The 18,748-nt window shown below is 40.8% G+C and overlaps 1 protein-coding gene across 2 annotated transcripts in view; it reads right to left on the reverse strand.

Annotated features, from left to right (window-relative positions):
• SYNE1 (spectrin repeat containing nuclear envelope protein 1) overlaps positions 1–18,748 on the reverse strand; it is a 575,530-nt gene that overhangs the window by 111,686 nt on the left and 445,096 nt on the right. For both annotated transcript variants that reach the window (XM_066595961.1, XM_066595958.1), the window contains 9 exons: positions 16,852–16,971; positions 16,529–16,729; positions 15,209–15,382; positions 12,481–12,612; positions 10,085–10,281; positions 9,069–9,201; positions 7,623–7,805; positions 4,466–4,615; positions 1,830–2,006 (listed from right to left, as the gene is read on the reverse strand). In XM_066595961.1, coding sequence (XP_066452058.1) covers positions 1,830–2,006; positions 4,466–4,615; positions 7,623–7,805; positions 9,069–9,201; positions 10,085–10,281; positions 12,481–12,612; positions 15,209–15,382; positions 16,529–16,729; positions 16,852–16,971 — 1,467 coding nt within the window. The remainder of the gene's footprint in view (positions 1–1,829; positions 2,007–4,465; positions 4,616–7,622; positions 7,806–9,068; positions 9,202–10,084; positions 10,282–12,480; positions 12,613–15,208; positions 15,383–16,528; positions 16,730–16,851; positions 16,972–18,748) is intronic.

The following is an 18,748-nucleotide window of genomic DNA, read 5'->3' on the forward strand; positions in this document are numbered from 1 at the left end:
AGATACCTGACTTGTATTGTGACCTTAACCCATTAGTGACCAAGCCTGTTTGGTAAAATAGAACATGCTGCGTTTTGTTTTCTGCGAGTAGATAACATAATTCCGACCTGCTAATGTGACCGGAATTGTATAATCCAATGCATTTGATTGGTCCCCATATTACCGCGGATCAAACACATGTGGAATCTGCAATTCCTATCCGTTCGTGCGAGACCGACTTAAGGTAGCTCGCTACCTTTTCTATTATGGGAACGGGAACCGCTCATTGAGACCTCCAGTCACTGCTCCATGCTCTTGGCTATCATTGGTAGCCAAAAGCAAGGAGATTTTAAATTTCCCGGGCCCTCCCCGACAAGCGCATGCACAAACAGCTTACACAGCTTGATGCACTTGCTTCCAGTACATGCTGTGAATCTTTAGCACAGGGGACCAATAGAAGTGCAACTTTATACTGTTGTTAGACAGAATATTCTTTTGTAAGCCAATTTCTAAAGTTTATTGTATTTTCAGTGCTACCGTGCTTGAGTGTGTCAGTGTATCATCGCTGTGCATCGTCTTCAAAATTCAAGCGGTCATTTAAATAGGATTTTTACAAGGTTTCTTCTACTAAAACTTATAATATATATATATATATATATATACATATACACACACACACACATACATATATATATATATACACACACACATATATATATATATACACATATACACACACGCATATACAGTATATAATATCAGTGCACATATGGATTTGTGCATACTAGATACATACATACATACATCTATATCTATCTATCTATCTATGCATAAATACATACTCATATACTACATAGTGTGGGGATTATGCGAAGGAGAAAAAACACATATGCATGAACTACATGTTATTATCATTTCTACTGTGTAGTCTGTTTGGTGCAGGGACATTGGAATGTCCTGGACAAACACATAATGCACTTAGGAGCGAGCCAGGGAGAAATAGGTGAATGGCTATAGAAGACTGGAGTTTCAATATAGACGTGCTGGATGAAGTAGGAGGGACTATACTGCAAAGTGGGGAAATGAGCGGAAGTAGCACTGTGAGAATGGAAGTAGCTCTCCAACGCTACTACTCATGGGAATTGACCCTGGTGGTCGAAGGAGGAAGTGCTGCACATGTAAACAAGCTTGAAAAGAGGAGAAATTGTCGCAAAGTAAGTTGGGCAGCGAAAATAAGAATGTACTTTGAATAGTCGATCACATCTCAAAATTCAATTACAATGACAGAACCTCTTTAAGTCGGTCAAAGCATTAGTGAGCAGTACTGACTTAACTCTGCTTCATAAGGAGTCACTCATGCAGGATTTTGTTGAGCATACCACACCCATTGTTCTTTCTACCCCTTGACAGCCATGCTCACAAACTTATCTGTATAAGATTAGAATTAATTATTTTTCTCTGAAAATAACTTTGATTTAGTGAATAAAGTTATATTTGATCAGTTCTCCTTTGTGCTATATCAACAACACTGGGGTAGAATACACGCAACATTTCGGCCGTTACAAACAGCCTTTGTCAAGCATGACATGTTTGTAACGGCCGAAACGTTGCGTGTATTTTACTGAGGATGGAATAAAGAGAAAGAACCTGTTTTACTGCACCTAAGTGTTTCTGCTGCCATTCGTATAGGATTTCGTGCTGTGACAAGTGGAGGATTAGAATCCATCTCCCTGAAGTGGCTGTGCAGTGAGAACCTCCCCTTAAGCAAGGGTATTCTGTTTGTGCTGCAGGCGTTCTATTTGAATTGAACAACACTGGGGTAGCCATGAGACTCAGTATGTAGTAATTACCTTCTCGGTTATTAAACCTTGCAGGATCTGCCACCTCCTGTTCATAGTACCCAGCTTTTCTGCAAAATCAGTTTTGTCGCTCCTTTTACTTTCTACATCGTGGCTGCTGATCTGAAGCACAGACTGATTCACAAAATCCACTGTCAGCTGCTTGCAGTTTATGTCGATCTTGAACCCCTGAAAGAAAAGAAATACATGTCAAACTCTAGAAAATTAGTGCCTGAAACAAGCTAGTTCTGAAGTGTTAGAGTACTTCTACACGTAGCACAAGCATGGAGGATTTTCGACAATAGATTTACCGATGCAGCGTTTTACAGTACAAGTAAGAGCTTGAACAGATTGGGGTGTATTTCTCGCATTATGCGGCCGTGAAAATCATGGCTGCATGATGGGACAAAACCAAACCATTGATTTCAACGGTTTCATTTCCATGATCAGGATAGTCAATACTACATGCAAGAAAGATACGACAGGACCTATCTTCGCACTTTTTGTTCCTCAAACTTGGGTGCACTAGCAAAGAGTTTAAATGGCAGTAGACAACAAATTAGAAAAAAACCCCGTGCTCCAGTAATCGGATAGGTGAAATGAGAAGGCAGAAGGAACTTACTTAGCAGGGGTGTCAGTGCAAATGACACCCCTGAAAATCCAGGTCAGCTTGTAGAAATGAATCTTGTCCAAGTTATGACGTTATAAAGGTTCTTTATTCACAGGGTGCAACGCGTTTTGGCTGAAACATCAGCCTTTATCAAGAGTTTAAATAGTACAAAAAAACTCAAAAAACTCCAGTTCATGTGCTAATACACTCCTTTGCGGAAAGTTTATTAGCACATTCGCCCATGTTCATTTGCGTTAATGTGGATGAAATTTCAAGAAATGTCAACTACATGAGAATAGAGTAAAAATCTGCAGCATAAATTGACAGTGTGGATTATAACTGTGCATCCTGTCAATTTATGCTGTGGATTTTCAAATGAGGGTGTAAAATCCGTGGTAAATCCACACCTAAATACATGTCAAAATATGCATGTAACACATGTTGATTTTGAAAGAGATCTGCACTAAAATCCACAGCAAACTTTCTATTGTGAAAATGATATCCCCTGTTGAGATACCCTAAGGTATAATCACACATTGGGAATTCTTGTTCTATCTGTGTGTTTATTCTAGTTGCAGTACAATTCCAGAGAATAGGAACAAGATTAGGACATTCTACAGATTTTATAATCAGCAGCCTGCTATAGATATCCGCATTTGCGGCAGAATTCTACTACGTATTTAACCCTCTTCAATCCACTGTCTGACGTCTTCCTACATTCTGATTGAAGGTTGTACAGCTCCAATGTCAGAAGATATCCGACAGGGTATTCTTACTGTCTATTGCCAGCCACTCCGCTGTAGGAGCCTCTCTGGTGCACACACACGCTGGCTTTAGCCAGCAGATGGCATCGTTGTATAACAGCAAAAAGAGAAAGCCTTTTAGGAAACACTGAATCCAAAATTGGATTGGAAAGGGTTAACACTTTACAACGCAAAGGTGAAACCCTCAGCCAATACAAAGCAAAATCTATTAAATAAGTAAATAGACGTTATGTGCAGTCTGTTCAGTTTAATTAAGCAGTTGTAGTTTCAGAGCTTCTTTAGATGGCGGTATTTGCGTGTGTTTTTGCGTGTGTAAATGGGTTAGTTCTCATGAATATGCTTTGTCTGTGCATTTCATGCGCACACGAAAAAATAGATTCTGCTAAATTTTCCTATGTATTTGCGCACTATGGACCCCATAGAAGTCTATGGGAGGTGCGCAAATGTGCAATATGCTGCATAATTCCACGGGAAAATGAAGACATTTGGAGCTCATTAGGCTAAATAGCCTTTTAAATTACTCATTAAACTTCACTCACTTTGCAAATATGTTGCGCTGAAGCGTGTGCAATTGTACGTACGATCATCTCAAATTGCCCTGAGAGTTGTAACTCTTTTACATTTTGCCAGAAAATACACCAGTACAGATTGTGAATAGACTAATCTGCACATTTCAAAATACACAAGTCAAATAGTTCATAAATTAATATTCACAGTGCAAATTGCACCTAAGAACTGTCTTTTGTACCACATTTATCATGACTTTTTAGATACTTTTGGACAACTTGCCAAACTGTAAACAAAAGATTGTGCCAAATATAAAGTTAAGACCCATTTACACAGAGCGGTGATCGCTCAAAAATCACTAAAAAGCGATTGTTTGAGCGATAATCGTTGCATCTAAACGCGCCGTCATCGTGCACCGCTAGCTAATCGCTAAATTCTGTCCAACCTAAAAATCGTCGTTCAGCCTAATCAGCATTTCTCCGCGGGTAGTGCTGATAGCATTGTTTCCCGTTGGAGAACTAAAGAACTGAAATGCAAAATGATCGCTCAAAGCTGTTACTCAAACTGTCGTTTGAGCGATCATCGCTCTGTGTAAATGGGCCTTTAGACCAGATAGTGTAAAGAAATGCCAGATTTATTATTCAGCAGTCACTGTGATACATCTGTGCATTTGAAGAGCATCTAGTCTAAGTTTGCAGACAATATTAATAAATCGTCCCCCATTTGTGTAATACTTTGGGCAGTACACATACTCTCCAAGGCATCACCTTGTATTTCAAAAGATATTCATGAATGGCTTCACAGCCCACAACATTCCGGATATTCTCTTCATCCTCCTTGATGACATTTTCCATCAGAGAGATCCAAGTCATGACTTCGGTGATCGCATGCCGTGAAGGAAGCTTGTCCATTTGTAGCTGCCAAATAAAATATACAGTAAGTGCGTTCTTGATTCACATCACAGTAATTCTGTAAGGAAGAAATATCCCTATCTAAGGGTTCATGTCCACAACCATTTTTTTAGCGTCTATTATGTGTGCGTTGCATGGCCGCCTGATACATGGGGAATGGAGTCAATGAAAGTCAATGGATTTTCATTGATCCTTGCACACCGGTGTGTAGACATGTAGACAGCACAATGCTCCATTTCTCTGCGTAACACGCAGAGTGAGCTCTATACATTTGTATAGGCAGCATATGGAACGCCGTCCACACGTAATACATTGTGTATGGGCGTCGTTTTACATATGCAACCCCGCTATGAACAGGGGAAGTTAAAAGAAAAACCTGCAGCATTTTACCAATATGACCATGGACATGAGGCCTAACTGATTCCAGTTATATACGCATAATTATTGCAGTATTTTATTTACTTTCTAAATAATTATCTAGTAATTAGGGTTTACGGTTTTACTTTTAATGTTGTCTTATACTAAATTGCTGTGCGCACCGGGGATGCGAGGGGTCGATGGTAATGGCGGCAGTGGCTCCGCGGCTTTTTCTCACAGCGTGGTGGCAACGAACAGAGTAAAAATACATCTAAAGTCTCTAGTTTGGCGTAATGTTGTATGTTGTTACCTGTGAATCAGGCAGGGTATAGTGGTAAATTGTGTTGCTTGTGATGCTAGCCCGTACACCGGCTTAAACCGGTTGCGGGCAAAAATAAATAAAAAGGAAGAAATAAAATAAAAATGAAGAATGGTCCTTTCCCCTGGAGGGTGGTATAGTACTTCAGTGCAGGTGTTAGGCCTCATGTCCACGGGGAAAATCAGGCCCGCTACGGATTCTTCATGGAGAATCCGTAGCGGGTCCCTCCTGCCCCGCGGACATGAGACATAAAAATAAGAATTTACTCACCTCTCGCCCGCTCCGGATCTTCCCTTCGCCGCGGCTTCATCTTCTCCCCGTCGCGGTCGGATCTTCTTTCTTCGGCTCCGCGGATGCGCAGGGCACGTCAGTTACGTGCCATGTGCATGCGCCGTCCCGAAGAAAAAAGATCCGGCCGCGACGGAGAGAAGATGAAGCCGCAGCGAAGGGAAGATCCGGAGCAGGTGAGTAAATTCCTATTTTGGTCTCCCGCGGATCCGGACGGCTTCCATAGGCTTCAATAGAAGCCCGCGGGAGCCGTCCCCGCGGGAGACCCGCACGAAAATGGAGCATGGTCCAGATTTTTTCATGCTCCATTTTTAAAAAAATCACTTTTATTGACCATCCGCGGGTATTTATCTACCCGCGGGTGGTCAATGCATCCCTATGGGATGCGGATTCGTGGGCAGGAGAAGAGTTAAAATCCGCTGCGGATTTTAATTCTTCTTTTGCCCGTGGACATGAGGCCTTAGTTGGTAAAAAGGAACTCCAGGAGACAAGATAAACGGTAGAATAGTACAACAATTTATTTGTAGAGATGGATCTTCAATAAATTAATATTTCACATCGTTTCTTGAAGTAAATAAATTCCATATGAGTACAGGAATCACATCTGTACACTATGCTTTCTCTATCTGTTCTCCTCTCTGAATCTCCTCTTTTGGATATTTCTTTTTCTTACTGTGAATTCCTCTTCCTTCTATATTTTCTTTCTAGACAAATTATCTTTCCTATTTCCTTGCTCTCTTAAACGTTCTCTTTTTTGTCAATACTCACACCTCTGCCTTTTTACTGTACTGGTTTTACTCTCTCTCCTGCTCTGGTCTTTGCTTCCTCTCCTTTCACCGTCCACACCCCTATTCCTCTCTCTCTCTCTCTGGTTTTCTCAAGCCTTAGCGTGGATTTTAATGTGGAATTTAAAGTGGATATTGGAATGCATTTTCTGCTGTGGAAAATCTGTACCAAATCCGCTATGTGTTAACGTAAAGGGAATCTGTCAGTTGGAACACGTTGTCCAAGCTGCAGGCATCATGTTATAGAGCAAGAGCAATCCGATATATATTTTTTAGGGGGAAAGATTCAGTTCAGCTTGTGTTTTATTCATTTATATCTCTACACATTCTGAGCTGAACAGTCCAATGGGCAGAGCTATTAGTGAGTGACAGCTACCCCTGTATGCACAGTCATATACAGCTGTCAATCACTTATAGCTCCGCCCATTGGACTGTTCAGCTCAGAATGAGCTATAAAACTATATATCAGTCTGCTCAGCTCCTCCTGCTCTATAACATCATGCCTGCAGTTTGCATAGCGCGTTCTAGCTGACAGATTCCCTTTAAACTATAACCACAGCTATAAACTGGTTAACTGAGAGGAGAGATGTATTGCTAGGTGATAACTCGCATACTAATGCGGTCTGCTCACACATTAAAACTTTTACCGCTGAAAGAAGAACTGATCTGTACAATACTAGGAAAAATGCTAACAAATGGAGGAAAACTATGCTGTCTTTTGTTTACAGATTCTAATTCCTGTTGCTGAAGGAAAATGTTGGCTAATCTAACACTAAACCACACTATAACTTGTATAAACTGTGCTATTCACTAATTATAATCCATATAGCTAAAAGGCAGTTAACCTAAATTGTATTACATCTTATGTTACTGATCAAAGAGAAACCATTCTGCTAATGTTATGCCTGAAATTCCTGTATGTGTATTACAGAAGTTAGTGACAAGAGAAGGTGGATTCTACAGGTGATGGGAGGAAGATTGTCCTATTTAATGCTACACTTTTGAATAAAGGGTAATCCATTGGATTACATATTATAATTTTTTTGTATGATAATATACTAATTGTTAAATGAATCTATATTATTTGGTATTACTTAAGATAGAACATATATTCTACATCAATCATAGTTGATGTTGTACACAATTAGCCTTATTTGCACATTAAGGCAAATTATTGTGTCAGGAAAATTTCTTTGGTGCTGCTGGTGATCGTGTTATTGTAAATTACCATTACTTAGCATATTTTTCGCAGGAACATTCCTACCTGATGAAGTTTCTCTTGTACTACTGGGATATGTGTGAGCAGTTCTGTCCATTGGTTATCTATTTGTCCAAGTTCTGAACGAAGTGACGCTATATCCACTTTTTTCAGCCGAAGCAACTGGTTTCCAGTGCTCAATACAGATGACTTTAATGAAGACTTGGCATCAACTTCTTTAGAGAATTCCTGTCATTAAAGTATGACAAATAACATAGCTTGTATGCAACATAACTCTGCTAAACAGTACGGGCTATGGTAAATTATTCCTTAACGTAATAAATGTTCTATTCTTCTTCACAAAACTGACTGCAACATTTTCCTGCATCAGGTACCTAGATTATAGACTGTAATGACATAAAGGTAAATAAACACTTAATGCTTCCGCCTAGTAACTTTGTAGTATTAGGGTGGTTTCACACCTCTGGGTTCCGGTTTCCTGCTCCTTTCAGTAAGCAGGAAAGGGGAATTCCCTGGCCAAACAGCTCCTTCTTAGGACAGAACCAAACAGCACCATTGACTATAATGGGGTCTCTGGCTCAGCTGGCCAGCTTTTAGATGGAAGAAAAAACAATGCATGCAGCACTTTTTCCCCCCCGGACATTTGTGCCAGATATGCGACGGAACCTCTGACCAGAGGAATCCACCCTTATGGGCCATTTACACGGGACTATTATCGCTCAAATGTCGTTCAAACGAACAAATTTGAGCAATAATCGTGCAGTGTAAATGCACAAAAATCGCTCACTTTTTGTTCACTAGTTTTTTAGCTAACTTTTTAGTCAGCTTAAAAACCATCAGTGGATCGTAGGCTTGTCGTTTTGTCTAAATGCTCCCTGCTCAGCACTTCACATACAAGGTAAAGCGCTGAACGAGAAGCCCGCGGTCCAGTGGCGAAGATTTTCACTTTAAATGCTCTGCACAAGCTCCGACGACCTTAGCGGTGACATCAGCACGTCTCAAAGGGCCATAAGTCAAACTGCAATCTGCTTCCTGTATGAAATCCAATCAAAGACATAATTTAGATAAAAGGCTTAACTTTTCAAATCCAGGTTATTGCCATGAACTGTTCAGGTTATGTCCCTTTTACACAGGCCAATAGTCGGGTAAACGATTGCACGAACGCTGACGTCATCGCTAAGGTCATTAGGGCTCATGCAAAGTATTTACACAGAAAGACTTCACTGCTGGATTGCGGGCTTATCGCTGAGTGGGTAGCGTTTACACAGAACGAAAAGCCTGCCATCCAGCGATGGCCTTTAAGCTGACTGAGAACGAATTTTGAGCGATAATTGTTCCGTAAAAATGGCCTATCAGAGGAGGGGGTGAAAAATACATTACTCTCAACCACCCTGATCAAATAGTTCTGCTTTCTTTCTGATATCGAGAGGAATTGTGCCATTTTAATTGTCTAAAAAAAAGATATAGAACAAGAGTTTTTGGAAAACATACCAAGAAAGCATTCAGATGATCTCTAACGGTCTCCAATTCTTGAGGAACAGTGACAGACTGTTCAGTCCAAAAGTCCAGTCTATCCATTGCAGAAAGCAACCAGTGAAGAAGTTCGGCAGACTCATTTTTGTATCTGAAAGGAGCGATATATCTCAATAGCTATTTTTATACTATACATAAAGCAAATATGCAATTGTCAGTCTGTTGGGACTCGACCTCTAGAATGAAGCCCCTCGCCATTGTTCTGACGGGTGCTGCGCACGTCAACATTTAGCTTGGAGATGGGTTTATCTTGAAGCTAAGCTGAAGGCAATTTCTTTAACCTTAAAAGCCATATCAATGTAGTGATAGTTGTGCAGACGGAGATTAAGATAATTAACAAAATAAAACCTCCAATGGGAAAAGTAGACAGTATCATACATGAATGTACAGTCATATAATAGAGAGACTATTAGAGGGACTGTTCAAATTTAGGTAATGACAGTACAATGATTTACCTTTGCCTTAGGAATAAAACAAGGTGATAGGTGAGGCTTAAAATATTTACAGATTTTCTATACAGCAATTTTCAAAATTTTTCTTTTGCAGGGTCAATCACCTTACACCAAACGTCAAAAACAAGGCCCGTGGGCTGAATCTTGCCTGACGCCTCATTTTATGTGCAGAGTCTTTCACCGCTGACCTCTCCACCCTGTGTCTGCATGCGCCATCCCATAGGCAGCGCAGACACCGAGGTGAAAGGTCAGTAGCCACAGGCCGAGAAGCGGCTGCTGCCGCCACCAGACCTGCAGGCTAGGTGAGTAGAGAGCCTGTAGGGATGATGCCTGGCCAGAGGCCAATAAAGGGGGTCAATACTACTATGGAGCTCACTTATTACTACTGGGGCCAATATAACTAGGCTGATGCGGCCCTCGGTGAAAATCAGTTTGACACCCCTTTGTTACACCAAGCGTTAAGAACATGTTGACTTACAGAAGTAACCTATTTAATAAAATAATTATGTCATTTGATAGTACCGTGTCCAGTGCTTGAGTATGTTCTCCAATCGATTCAGCTCTTTGGACACTTTGCTGGTGTTACTCAGCCAATGTTCACTCAATTGACTCAACAAGCCTTCCAATTCTGGACTGTTGACAGACATTAGGAGTCTTTTTCCATCTTCCAAGACCTGGTCCAGTTTTGGCTGGTGTTCTGCTAAGCTTGACTTAAAGCACTGAAGAGAATTGGAAATAAAAATGCTACTTATTAGTTACCACTATTGCACTTATGGATATTGTAGCAGCCATTTCCACAGCATGCCCAATGTCAAATTTAGACAGCAGTAGAGATGAGCGAGTATACTCGCTAAGGCACTACTCGCTCGAGTAATGTGCCTTAGCCGAGTATCTCCCCGCTCGTCCCTAAAGATTCGGGAGCCGCCGCGGCTGACAGGTGAGTTGAGGCGGGGAGCAGGGAGAGCGAGGTGGGGGGGGGGGGAAAGGGAGAGAGAGATCTCCCCTCCGTTCCTGCCCGCTCTCCCCCGCCGCTCCCCTCGGCGGTCCCTGAATCTTTAGGGACGAGTGGGGAGATACTCGGCTAAGGCACATTACTCGAGCGAGTAGTGCCTTAGCGAGTATACTCGCTCATCTCTAGACAGCAGTGATTTATTTATCACGGTATTTAGAAAGGACCAGATATAATGATACTCATGTGCAACAATAATTTGGAATTGTGTCTAAAATACTGAATGGACTTTGATTCAACTGAGACAATACTGACTTATCTTAAAGGCTATGGACAATTTTGAGGGCATATTTTTTTATGAAATGCATTCCTTTTTTCAGCTTTCTTTAGGGGAGAGATGGGGTCTGCAGTCTGAGCAATCAGATGCATAGTCTGACAGATTTGCTGGTGAATGGTACATACTATGATACAAAGAAGCTGCAGAAGCCAAACGGTTCAATTTTTAAAAATAACACCCAATTACAAATATGATTTTAAGCCAAAAATATATGCATTTCACAAAAAAAGGCCCAAACCTGTCTATAGCCTTTAGCTCCCTAGTGACCACCATTAAACCTTTCTATGGTGGTCACTTAATGGGCTTTGAACCTTCACATACATCATTTGAGGCGGTGGCTTGGCTGACTACTCACAGCAAGGCTTTTGCTCTAAATGCCAGGATGGGAGAAACCTCAGATTCTGGCAGATGACAGGTAGAGGGGGCACCCCCTGTCACCTATCGGCACCCTGCAATGCAATCACAAGGTACTAATGGGCTCTCATGGCAGCTGGAAGCCTGATAAAAGCCTCCATATCTACTATGTAACTCAGCCTATTAGGCCACACCTTCCTCAGTCTAATAGCCTGCTGTCATAGGCTTATTAGAATGCACTACATGAGTAATGCTGTGTACTATCATAAAGATTGAACAATCTTATCTTCAAGTCCTCTTGAGGGACTAAACAATTGTGTCAAAAAGTAATGTTTAATTTTAAAAAATCCAGTTTAAACATGCATTTTTTCCACTACAAGAACCCTTTTAAATGGGTAAAATACCAATCTTAGCAACACATAATAAGTATTTACATGTTTGTAGCAACTCAAACAATGAACACATTTTGTTATCTGTCTCGCTTGGTGAACGCTATAAAAGTAATGCCAAAATTGCTATTTAGTTTTTGTTTGCCTCTCAAACACCACAATGAAAAACAATCCAAACATCATATATTCGCCAATATGATACTAATAAAAACTACAACTCTTCCTGCAAAAGACAAGACCTCACATGTTATAGGTCTTAAATGTGCAAAGTAAAGATTCAAGTACTTTTATGCTAAAATAGTAAAAAAAGAAATACATAAAATCTATATAAACTTGATATTACAGAAGCGGTGCTCACCCAGATAAGAAAATGTATCCTGTTATTTTTACCAAATTGTGAACACCATAAAAACAAAACCCCAAAAACAATGGTGAAATTTTTGTGGGGCTTTTCCATTTCCATCAGCAAAAATTTAATAAAAGTTGTAAAACACATAATATGTACCCCAGAGTGGTGCCATTAAAAAATACAACTTATCCCCAAACTAACAAGGCCTCATACAGCTGTGTATGTCAACAGGCTCTTGCAATGTGACAATGACAATTGCTTGGTCCTTAAGGCTCAAAATTGTCTGGTCACTAAGGGCTCATTTAAAGACATCTACATCTTAGAACCCCTGTATTAAAGTAATATTATTTCCAAAGTCTTTTTACGTTTCCTGCTGTGGTTATGCTGTGGCGTTAGGCCACTCCGCAGTACAAACTCTGAATTTAGATTAACAAATATAGCAAATGTAAAATAAATTCATCTGCGTCCTTGAGGAAAACAAAATAAAACACGTCTGGTATATCTAATGGCAAAGAAAGGAATACTTCTTTATGTAATTACCTGATACAGTTCAATTCTTTCGGTTAGTCTTTCTTCAGATTCTTCCACCAGCCCCACAACAGGTAAGTTACTTTCCACTGATTCCAGTTGCCTGCTCAGCTCCAGATATTTGTTGTCCAGCAGCATCCATGTCTACAGGGATTCAAGTGGAATAAACTGTTAGCATGAGTTAGAATAGAAAATACTCCTTCTGTCTATATAAGAATTATGCTAATTGCTTTATGATTGTTTGCATTGCTCATGGAATAATTGTGCTCACAAGTGATGGGGTTTACAATCTGCAGTGTTTGCAATCAGGTGGGACATTCTGTAGAGGTTGGGGTCATTATTTCATTACTACCAGTTTAAACCATTTTCTGTCAACCCAGTTGAAAAGACTATGATTAACCTGGTCATTTCTATTAACCAATCTGTCTGAGGGTGCACTCACACTGGTGAGAAACTCAGACCGATATTGCACACTTCTGCTCTTTCACACGAAGGTTGTTTTGATGCTGAGTAGGTTTCCTACGGGTTCTTTCAGATGAACGATTTTTTGCTGCTGAATTTTTACTCTGTCAAAAGATAGGACATGTCCTATATTTTGACGGCACAGCGATGGTGGCTCTGATACACTCTTATGTGAGCTGGCCAGCAAAGGGAGGGGGAGCGGCATACTCGCTAATTGCAGCCGCGAAGTGCTTGTGGCTACTATTCGTTTACACGATTTAACACTCAGATAGCTGTTTTAGCGCAGCTATCTGAGCGTTAAAATGATGCTTGTGTGATTCCCATAAAGTTGTGTTTCTGAGTGCAAGCGTGACGAGTTTTTGCTTAAAAACCGTATCACATCGCATTTATGAACTTGCAATTTTCATGTGCTTCCGATAGTTTCAATGGTAAAAATCACATCGCAAACACATGCAAATTGTGTGTATGTGTGTGCATGTGTGTACTAAACAAATTTTTTAAAGATCCCCTAGTAAACAATGGGCGATTCCTTGAGAGGAATTGCCCAAAAATAGGACATGCAGTGAGTGAAAATTAACTCATGTGAATAAAGAAATTGAAATCAATGTGTTATTTTCATGCGCAAGCTCCCTCCATATCGCTATCAGATGGAACCTGCGTGTAAAACTCTTCATTGTTAATGCACTCTGAGGGCTCTTTCACACATGAACGGGCGCACAAATCTACATTTGTGTGCCTGTTCAGACGGCATGGGCCTGACGCATATACACCAAGGCCGCCATGCTGTTGCCCTGCCCTTCCCAGCTCACCTCCTCTCTCCTCCACTCCGGCTGTTTGCAAAAGGAGGGGGCAGAGCTAAGCCCCCCTTCGCCACGCCTTGTCCACAGCCAGCAATAGGAGGAGGCGGGATGGGAAATCACGCTGCTAAACTCCCTCCTACCTCCCTTCTTCGGCTGCCGTCATTGGCTCCCATAGGAGCCCATGCAGCGGCGCCGAATTCCGGCCGAAAAGATAGTTCCAGGACTGTCTTTTCGGCCCGGCGTAAAAGCACCGACGCTATATTGGTCTGGGCGGGCGCTTTTATGCCGCGGGAATACAGCCAGGTGATCTGATGCATTTGAATCCAATGCAGTAGATTGTAGCATATATCGGACGGCCATGAAAACGGCGGCCCATATACACTCGTGTGAAAGAGCCCTGACTGACATGGTTCTGGCAGCAGAAATAACCCCCTAGTATAGCTATCTCTGGGTGTGGTATTAATTCAGTTTTTTTGGTGAAGATATGTTATTTATCTCCGTAAGGAACAATACAACAAGATAAAAGTGCCCTATGGAGTATCAAGAACACATGTAACCACAACAGTACAATATAAAGAAAGGTGGTAAATCCCTTGAATGTCACTTTAGGCATTTTGAACCTAATTAAAGGACTTTAAAATAGAAAGCACAGTTATTGGCAAAAAAGAAGCATTTATAATTGTAGGTTTGCTGGCAGCATGTTCCACTCTTGGATTAGTCCAGATTAGGGCAGTGCAGTAAGACCCCATTTACGCTGCAAGATGATCGCTCAAAGGACAGTTCGAGTGACAGTTTGAGTGATCATCTTTGCATAGTCTATAGTAGCTAATTAGCTACTAAAGAGCTATGCAGGCAGAGTGGGACACGTCCGCTATTGCTCAGCGAACAATAAAGCTGTTTTGCTTAATCAAAATAGCTGCATTGTTCTCGGCGCTTACAGTTTGTGTCCCGCTGTGAACTACCAGCGTGGCAGAAGCTAGAAGAATTTTATCAGCGCTGCTGACTGTGATAACAGCTGATAAGAGTTCATCGCTCAATTCTAGAAAACTAGAATTGAGCGAGGAATGAATCGTGCACACGAACTGCACGATGTCCGTGCATTTAGACGCAATTGGTTATTGCCCAAAAGATGGCTTTGAGCGAATTTTGAGGGAGAATTGTTGTGTCTAAATGGGCGTTAATTCAGATTCTATGTGCTTATTATTTTACCAGCATTTACATCTTAATATTCATACTAAGGTCACAATATCTGAATACACAGTATAATGTATCATGACGTTGATTAGTTAGGGGATGCGTGACATTAACCTGCAGGGAAGCATGTATTTTAATAAAGCCTGATAGTTCACAATGACAACTACATAAAGTCAAACCAATTAGAAAAAAAGTCTGTAGCTGGTATTCCCGAATGTATTCTTCATCTCCATAATTAGCGCTGACAACATGACGTATACTTTACATTACACAAATCCTCTCACCTCTAGTATATACTCCAGCTCTACGCCTTTCTTGTGAGATTGTTTTAGTACTGCGGATGCCTTTGCCATCAAGTCTGAGTGATGCTGAGTCTCTCTGGATGACGAATAGCTGCTGATTTTCCTAAAAAGTGTTTCTGTGAGAATCATATGTGACTCCAATCCTTGGAAATACTCCTGGAGAAAGAGGTTATTTTTTATTCACACTGCCTCTACCAGTAGTTTACAGTCCAATATGCGGCAAGATTTCAGATGATTACCATTTATTTATTTAGACTAAGAACAGTGGACGGCTATACAATAGATATATTAGGACTGGAGGGTTTATAGGGAAGGCAGAGTGCAAAACCATCAGAGACGCCTAAGACGCTCGAGACAAAATATAGTTAGACTAGCAAGATGTAACAAGAGAGAATAAACTCAACAATTGTACAGCATTCTGCTAAATTTGTCTTTTATTATCACAAATGTGTTACTTGTATAATTTTTGTTTTGTTTTTTTTTGTTTTCTGTTAAACTTTTAAAATCAATAAAATTTATTGAAGAAACCAGCAGACCAATGTTCATTTTAAAGGGCCAAAATTCATTCAAAAGTACAAAAATGTGCGATAATCGTTACTTCTAAATGCAAAACATGGCTCACATTTCATTTGTCGTTCACTTTCAACCAGCATAAAAATCATCGCTGGATCGCTGACTTCTTGCTCTGTGTAAATGCTCCTGACAAGCCAGTGAGAAGTCAGCGAAGTCTAAACACTCTGTACAAGCGCTAACAACTTAGCAGTGACTTCACCACTTGTGTAGTTGTTTAGCCGACAGTCGTCCCGCATAAATGAAGCATTACACTGAGCAATTCTGAACGAGAATCGTTTGCGCGATTGAACAATCTGCTGATGTCACCAGTAGTTGTTGGCGCTCGTGCAGTCTCTTTAGATGGGCAGATTCATCTTTGAGAATCATTCACTTCTCATTCAGTGTTTGTTCATTCCTATATGAAGCACTGGACGATAAGAGTTACAATTCAAAGGTTGATTTTTATGCCAGCTGAAACTGAACGTTGAACGTGAAGTGAACAATTCTCGTCAGTCGTTGGCTCACTTTTAGATCAAATGATTATCGTTCACTTTGGCTCGTTTGAACAATTTTTTGAAAGATAATCGTTGTGACTGAACGAATTTTAGGTTTTGCTGATTTCGTAGGCCACCCATGTAATGCCCTGCCGGATAACACACATACCGAATAGGAATGGACAGCACATCCATGCTATATAAAACATGCAATAATTTTTGTCACTATAAATCTGTTTTCAGAGAATATATTTACCTTATGTTTATCTAGAATCATGCTGACTTCATGTCTAGAACAAACAATGCATTTCTTTCCACCTGACATCTTCTCCTGTCCCGTCTCGATTAGATCAGCCAGGTCCTGCAGGGCTCTCTCATACTGACTCTTCAGGGCAAGATTCTGGTTCAGCCCGCTTCTCCTAGAGCTTATGATCATCATGAGCTCATCATAGGTGTCCTGAAGAAAGATAACATGTTACTGATCTGTACAGGAAGATACATTTCGAGGGCCATAAAAAAAAACTGTTTATTAACATTTCTAACCCAAAAATGAGAAAAGAAGGCCCATGTTTTCTTTACCTGAAGTTTGGATAGCTCTTGCATGGACTGCTGATCCACTTGTAATTTGTCTCCACATTTTTTCAACTCCGTAATTTCATTATCTAACTCTTTTAAACTCTCTTCTGCTTGTGTTATCGCCTGTGGGAACAGAAGAACAGAAGTTTGGCCACACATCTAAAAGCGTCAATAAAGTTCCTTTCAGTTTCGGAACGACTGGTAAGAGTACCAGTTGCTCTTACGGCAAACACTAACGTCCCCCCAAAATCAAACAGAAGACAGTCCCATCTGAAGCAAAGTTGGACCCAACCACTTGCTGCTAGATACAATTCTTATGAAGCAGATTCACAAATAAGCCACTAGAAATTGTAGTTGAGAACACCTGTGTGCAAAGTGATAAAAGCATACTCGAGAAAGAAAACAGACATGCACTAATTCTGTATAAATGCATACAGGACCTTCAAAATAATTCCCTCTGGTGGGTCGAAGGTAACTTTTATTAATATTTTCCCATGGCACATCACAGATTACATGTCTGCTCATAGTGAGATAACTGGTCACTTATCCCCTTTTCTGTATACAACTCGGCACCAGCAGTAGTTATATAAGAGGAAATAAACATTTTTCTAAAAATCGCCACTTTAGTATTGAAAACCACTTGGGCGCCATCACCACTTATCAAGGTGCGCCATTGGTGGTATAACTCAGTCCGACACTGATCAGTTTCCACAAGCTTTGCATGTTGCTTGAAAGTCATAGGATCTACTTGCTCACCCCCGCCCCCCCCCCCCGAGCCTGCTCTGACCAGTAAGCAGTTACTCGTGAAGAGCGATGCTCGCTTGAGTAACTGCTTTATCCGAGCGTGCTCGCTCATCCTTAGTCGGTACGATTGCAACGATACCAACAGATTTTTTTTTGTTAGGTTTTTATAACTTTTTCGCAATAAAAACCCCTTTTTTGGAATTTTTTCCCCCTAAATCGCTGCATTCAAAGTCCTATAACTTTTTTATTTTTCCATAGATGGAGCTCTGTGAGGGCTTGTTTTTTTGTGTAAAGAGCTGTAGTTTTTATGGATACCATTTTGGGGTACATACGGCTTTTTAAATCACTTTTATTGCGACTTTTGGGAGGCAAAATGGGGTTTTTTACGCTTTTTGCTGTGCAGGATAAAAAGTGTGGTCAATTTGTTGTATATGCGCAAATATGCCCGTGTCAGGGGGGCCCTAGTAACAGTCCAGTTAGGGCCCCTGCACACTTGCGTTTTTTAAACACTGCAATATCACTGTGTTTTTTTAATGCAATTGTCAATGGGAGTTTCTAATGTTAAAAACGCATCGCACAGAAATCGCAAAGCACAAACATGCGATGCGTTTTTAACATTAGAAAGTCCCATTGCCAATCGGGTTAAAAAAAAACAGCAATATCGGAGTGTAAAAAAAAGGTGCAGGGGCCCTCAATGTTCTCCTTAGCAAACTCCTAATGGATACGACGATACGAAATATGTTGGATTTTAATTTTTTAAAATTTGTTTTAATACTAATATGGGAAAAAGCACAAAAACCGTTTTTTTTTACACTATTTATATCCCTGTACCAGAACACTTGTACCATAACACCTATGATTGCAATGATAAAACATGGCAGGACTTCTGTCCTGCAATGCCTTATCGCTTGTAATAGCGATCATAGGCAATGGCAAAGCAGGACGCCTGCATCTGGGGTCCTGTTGCCATGGCAACACGTCGGCCAACTGCGATTACATCACAGCAGTTCGATGAAATCACAGAGAGAGCGCTCTCCCACTGTGAACCCTTTACATGCCACGATCTATCAGTGACAACTGGCTCCTGCTGCCGGATGGCGCAGGATCTCTTCTGATCTCACACTATCCACTGGGCATAAGAGTATGTCCTGTTGCG

The sequence above is a fragment of the Eleutherodactylus coqui genome, chromosome 3, assembly GCF_035609145.1.
Source record: "Eleutherodactylus coqui strain aEleCoq1 chromosome 3, aEleCoq1.hap1, whole genome shotgun sequence".
Taxonomy (NCBI): Eukaryota; Metazoa; Chordata; class Amphibia; order Anura; family Eleutherodactylidae; genus Eleutherodactylus; species Eleutherodactylus coqui.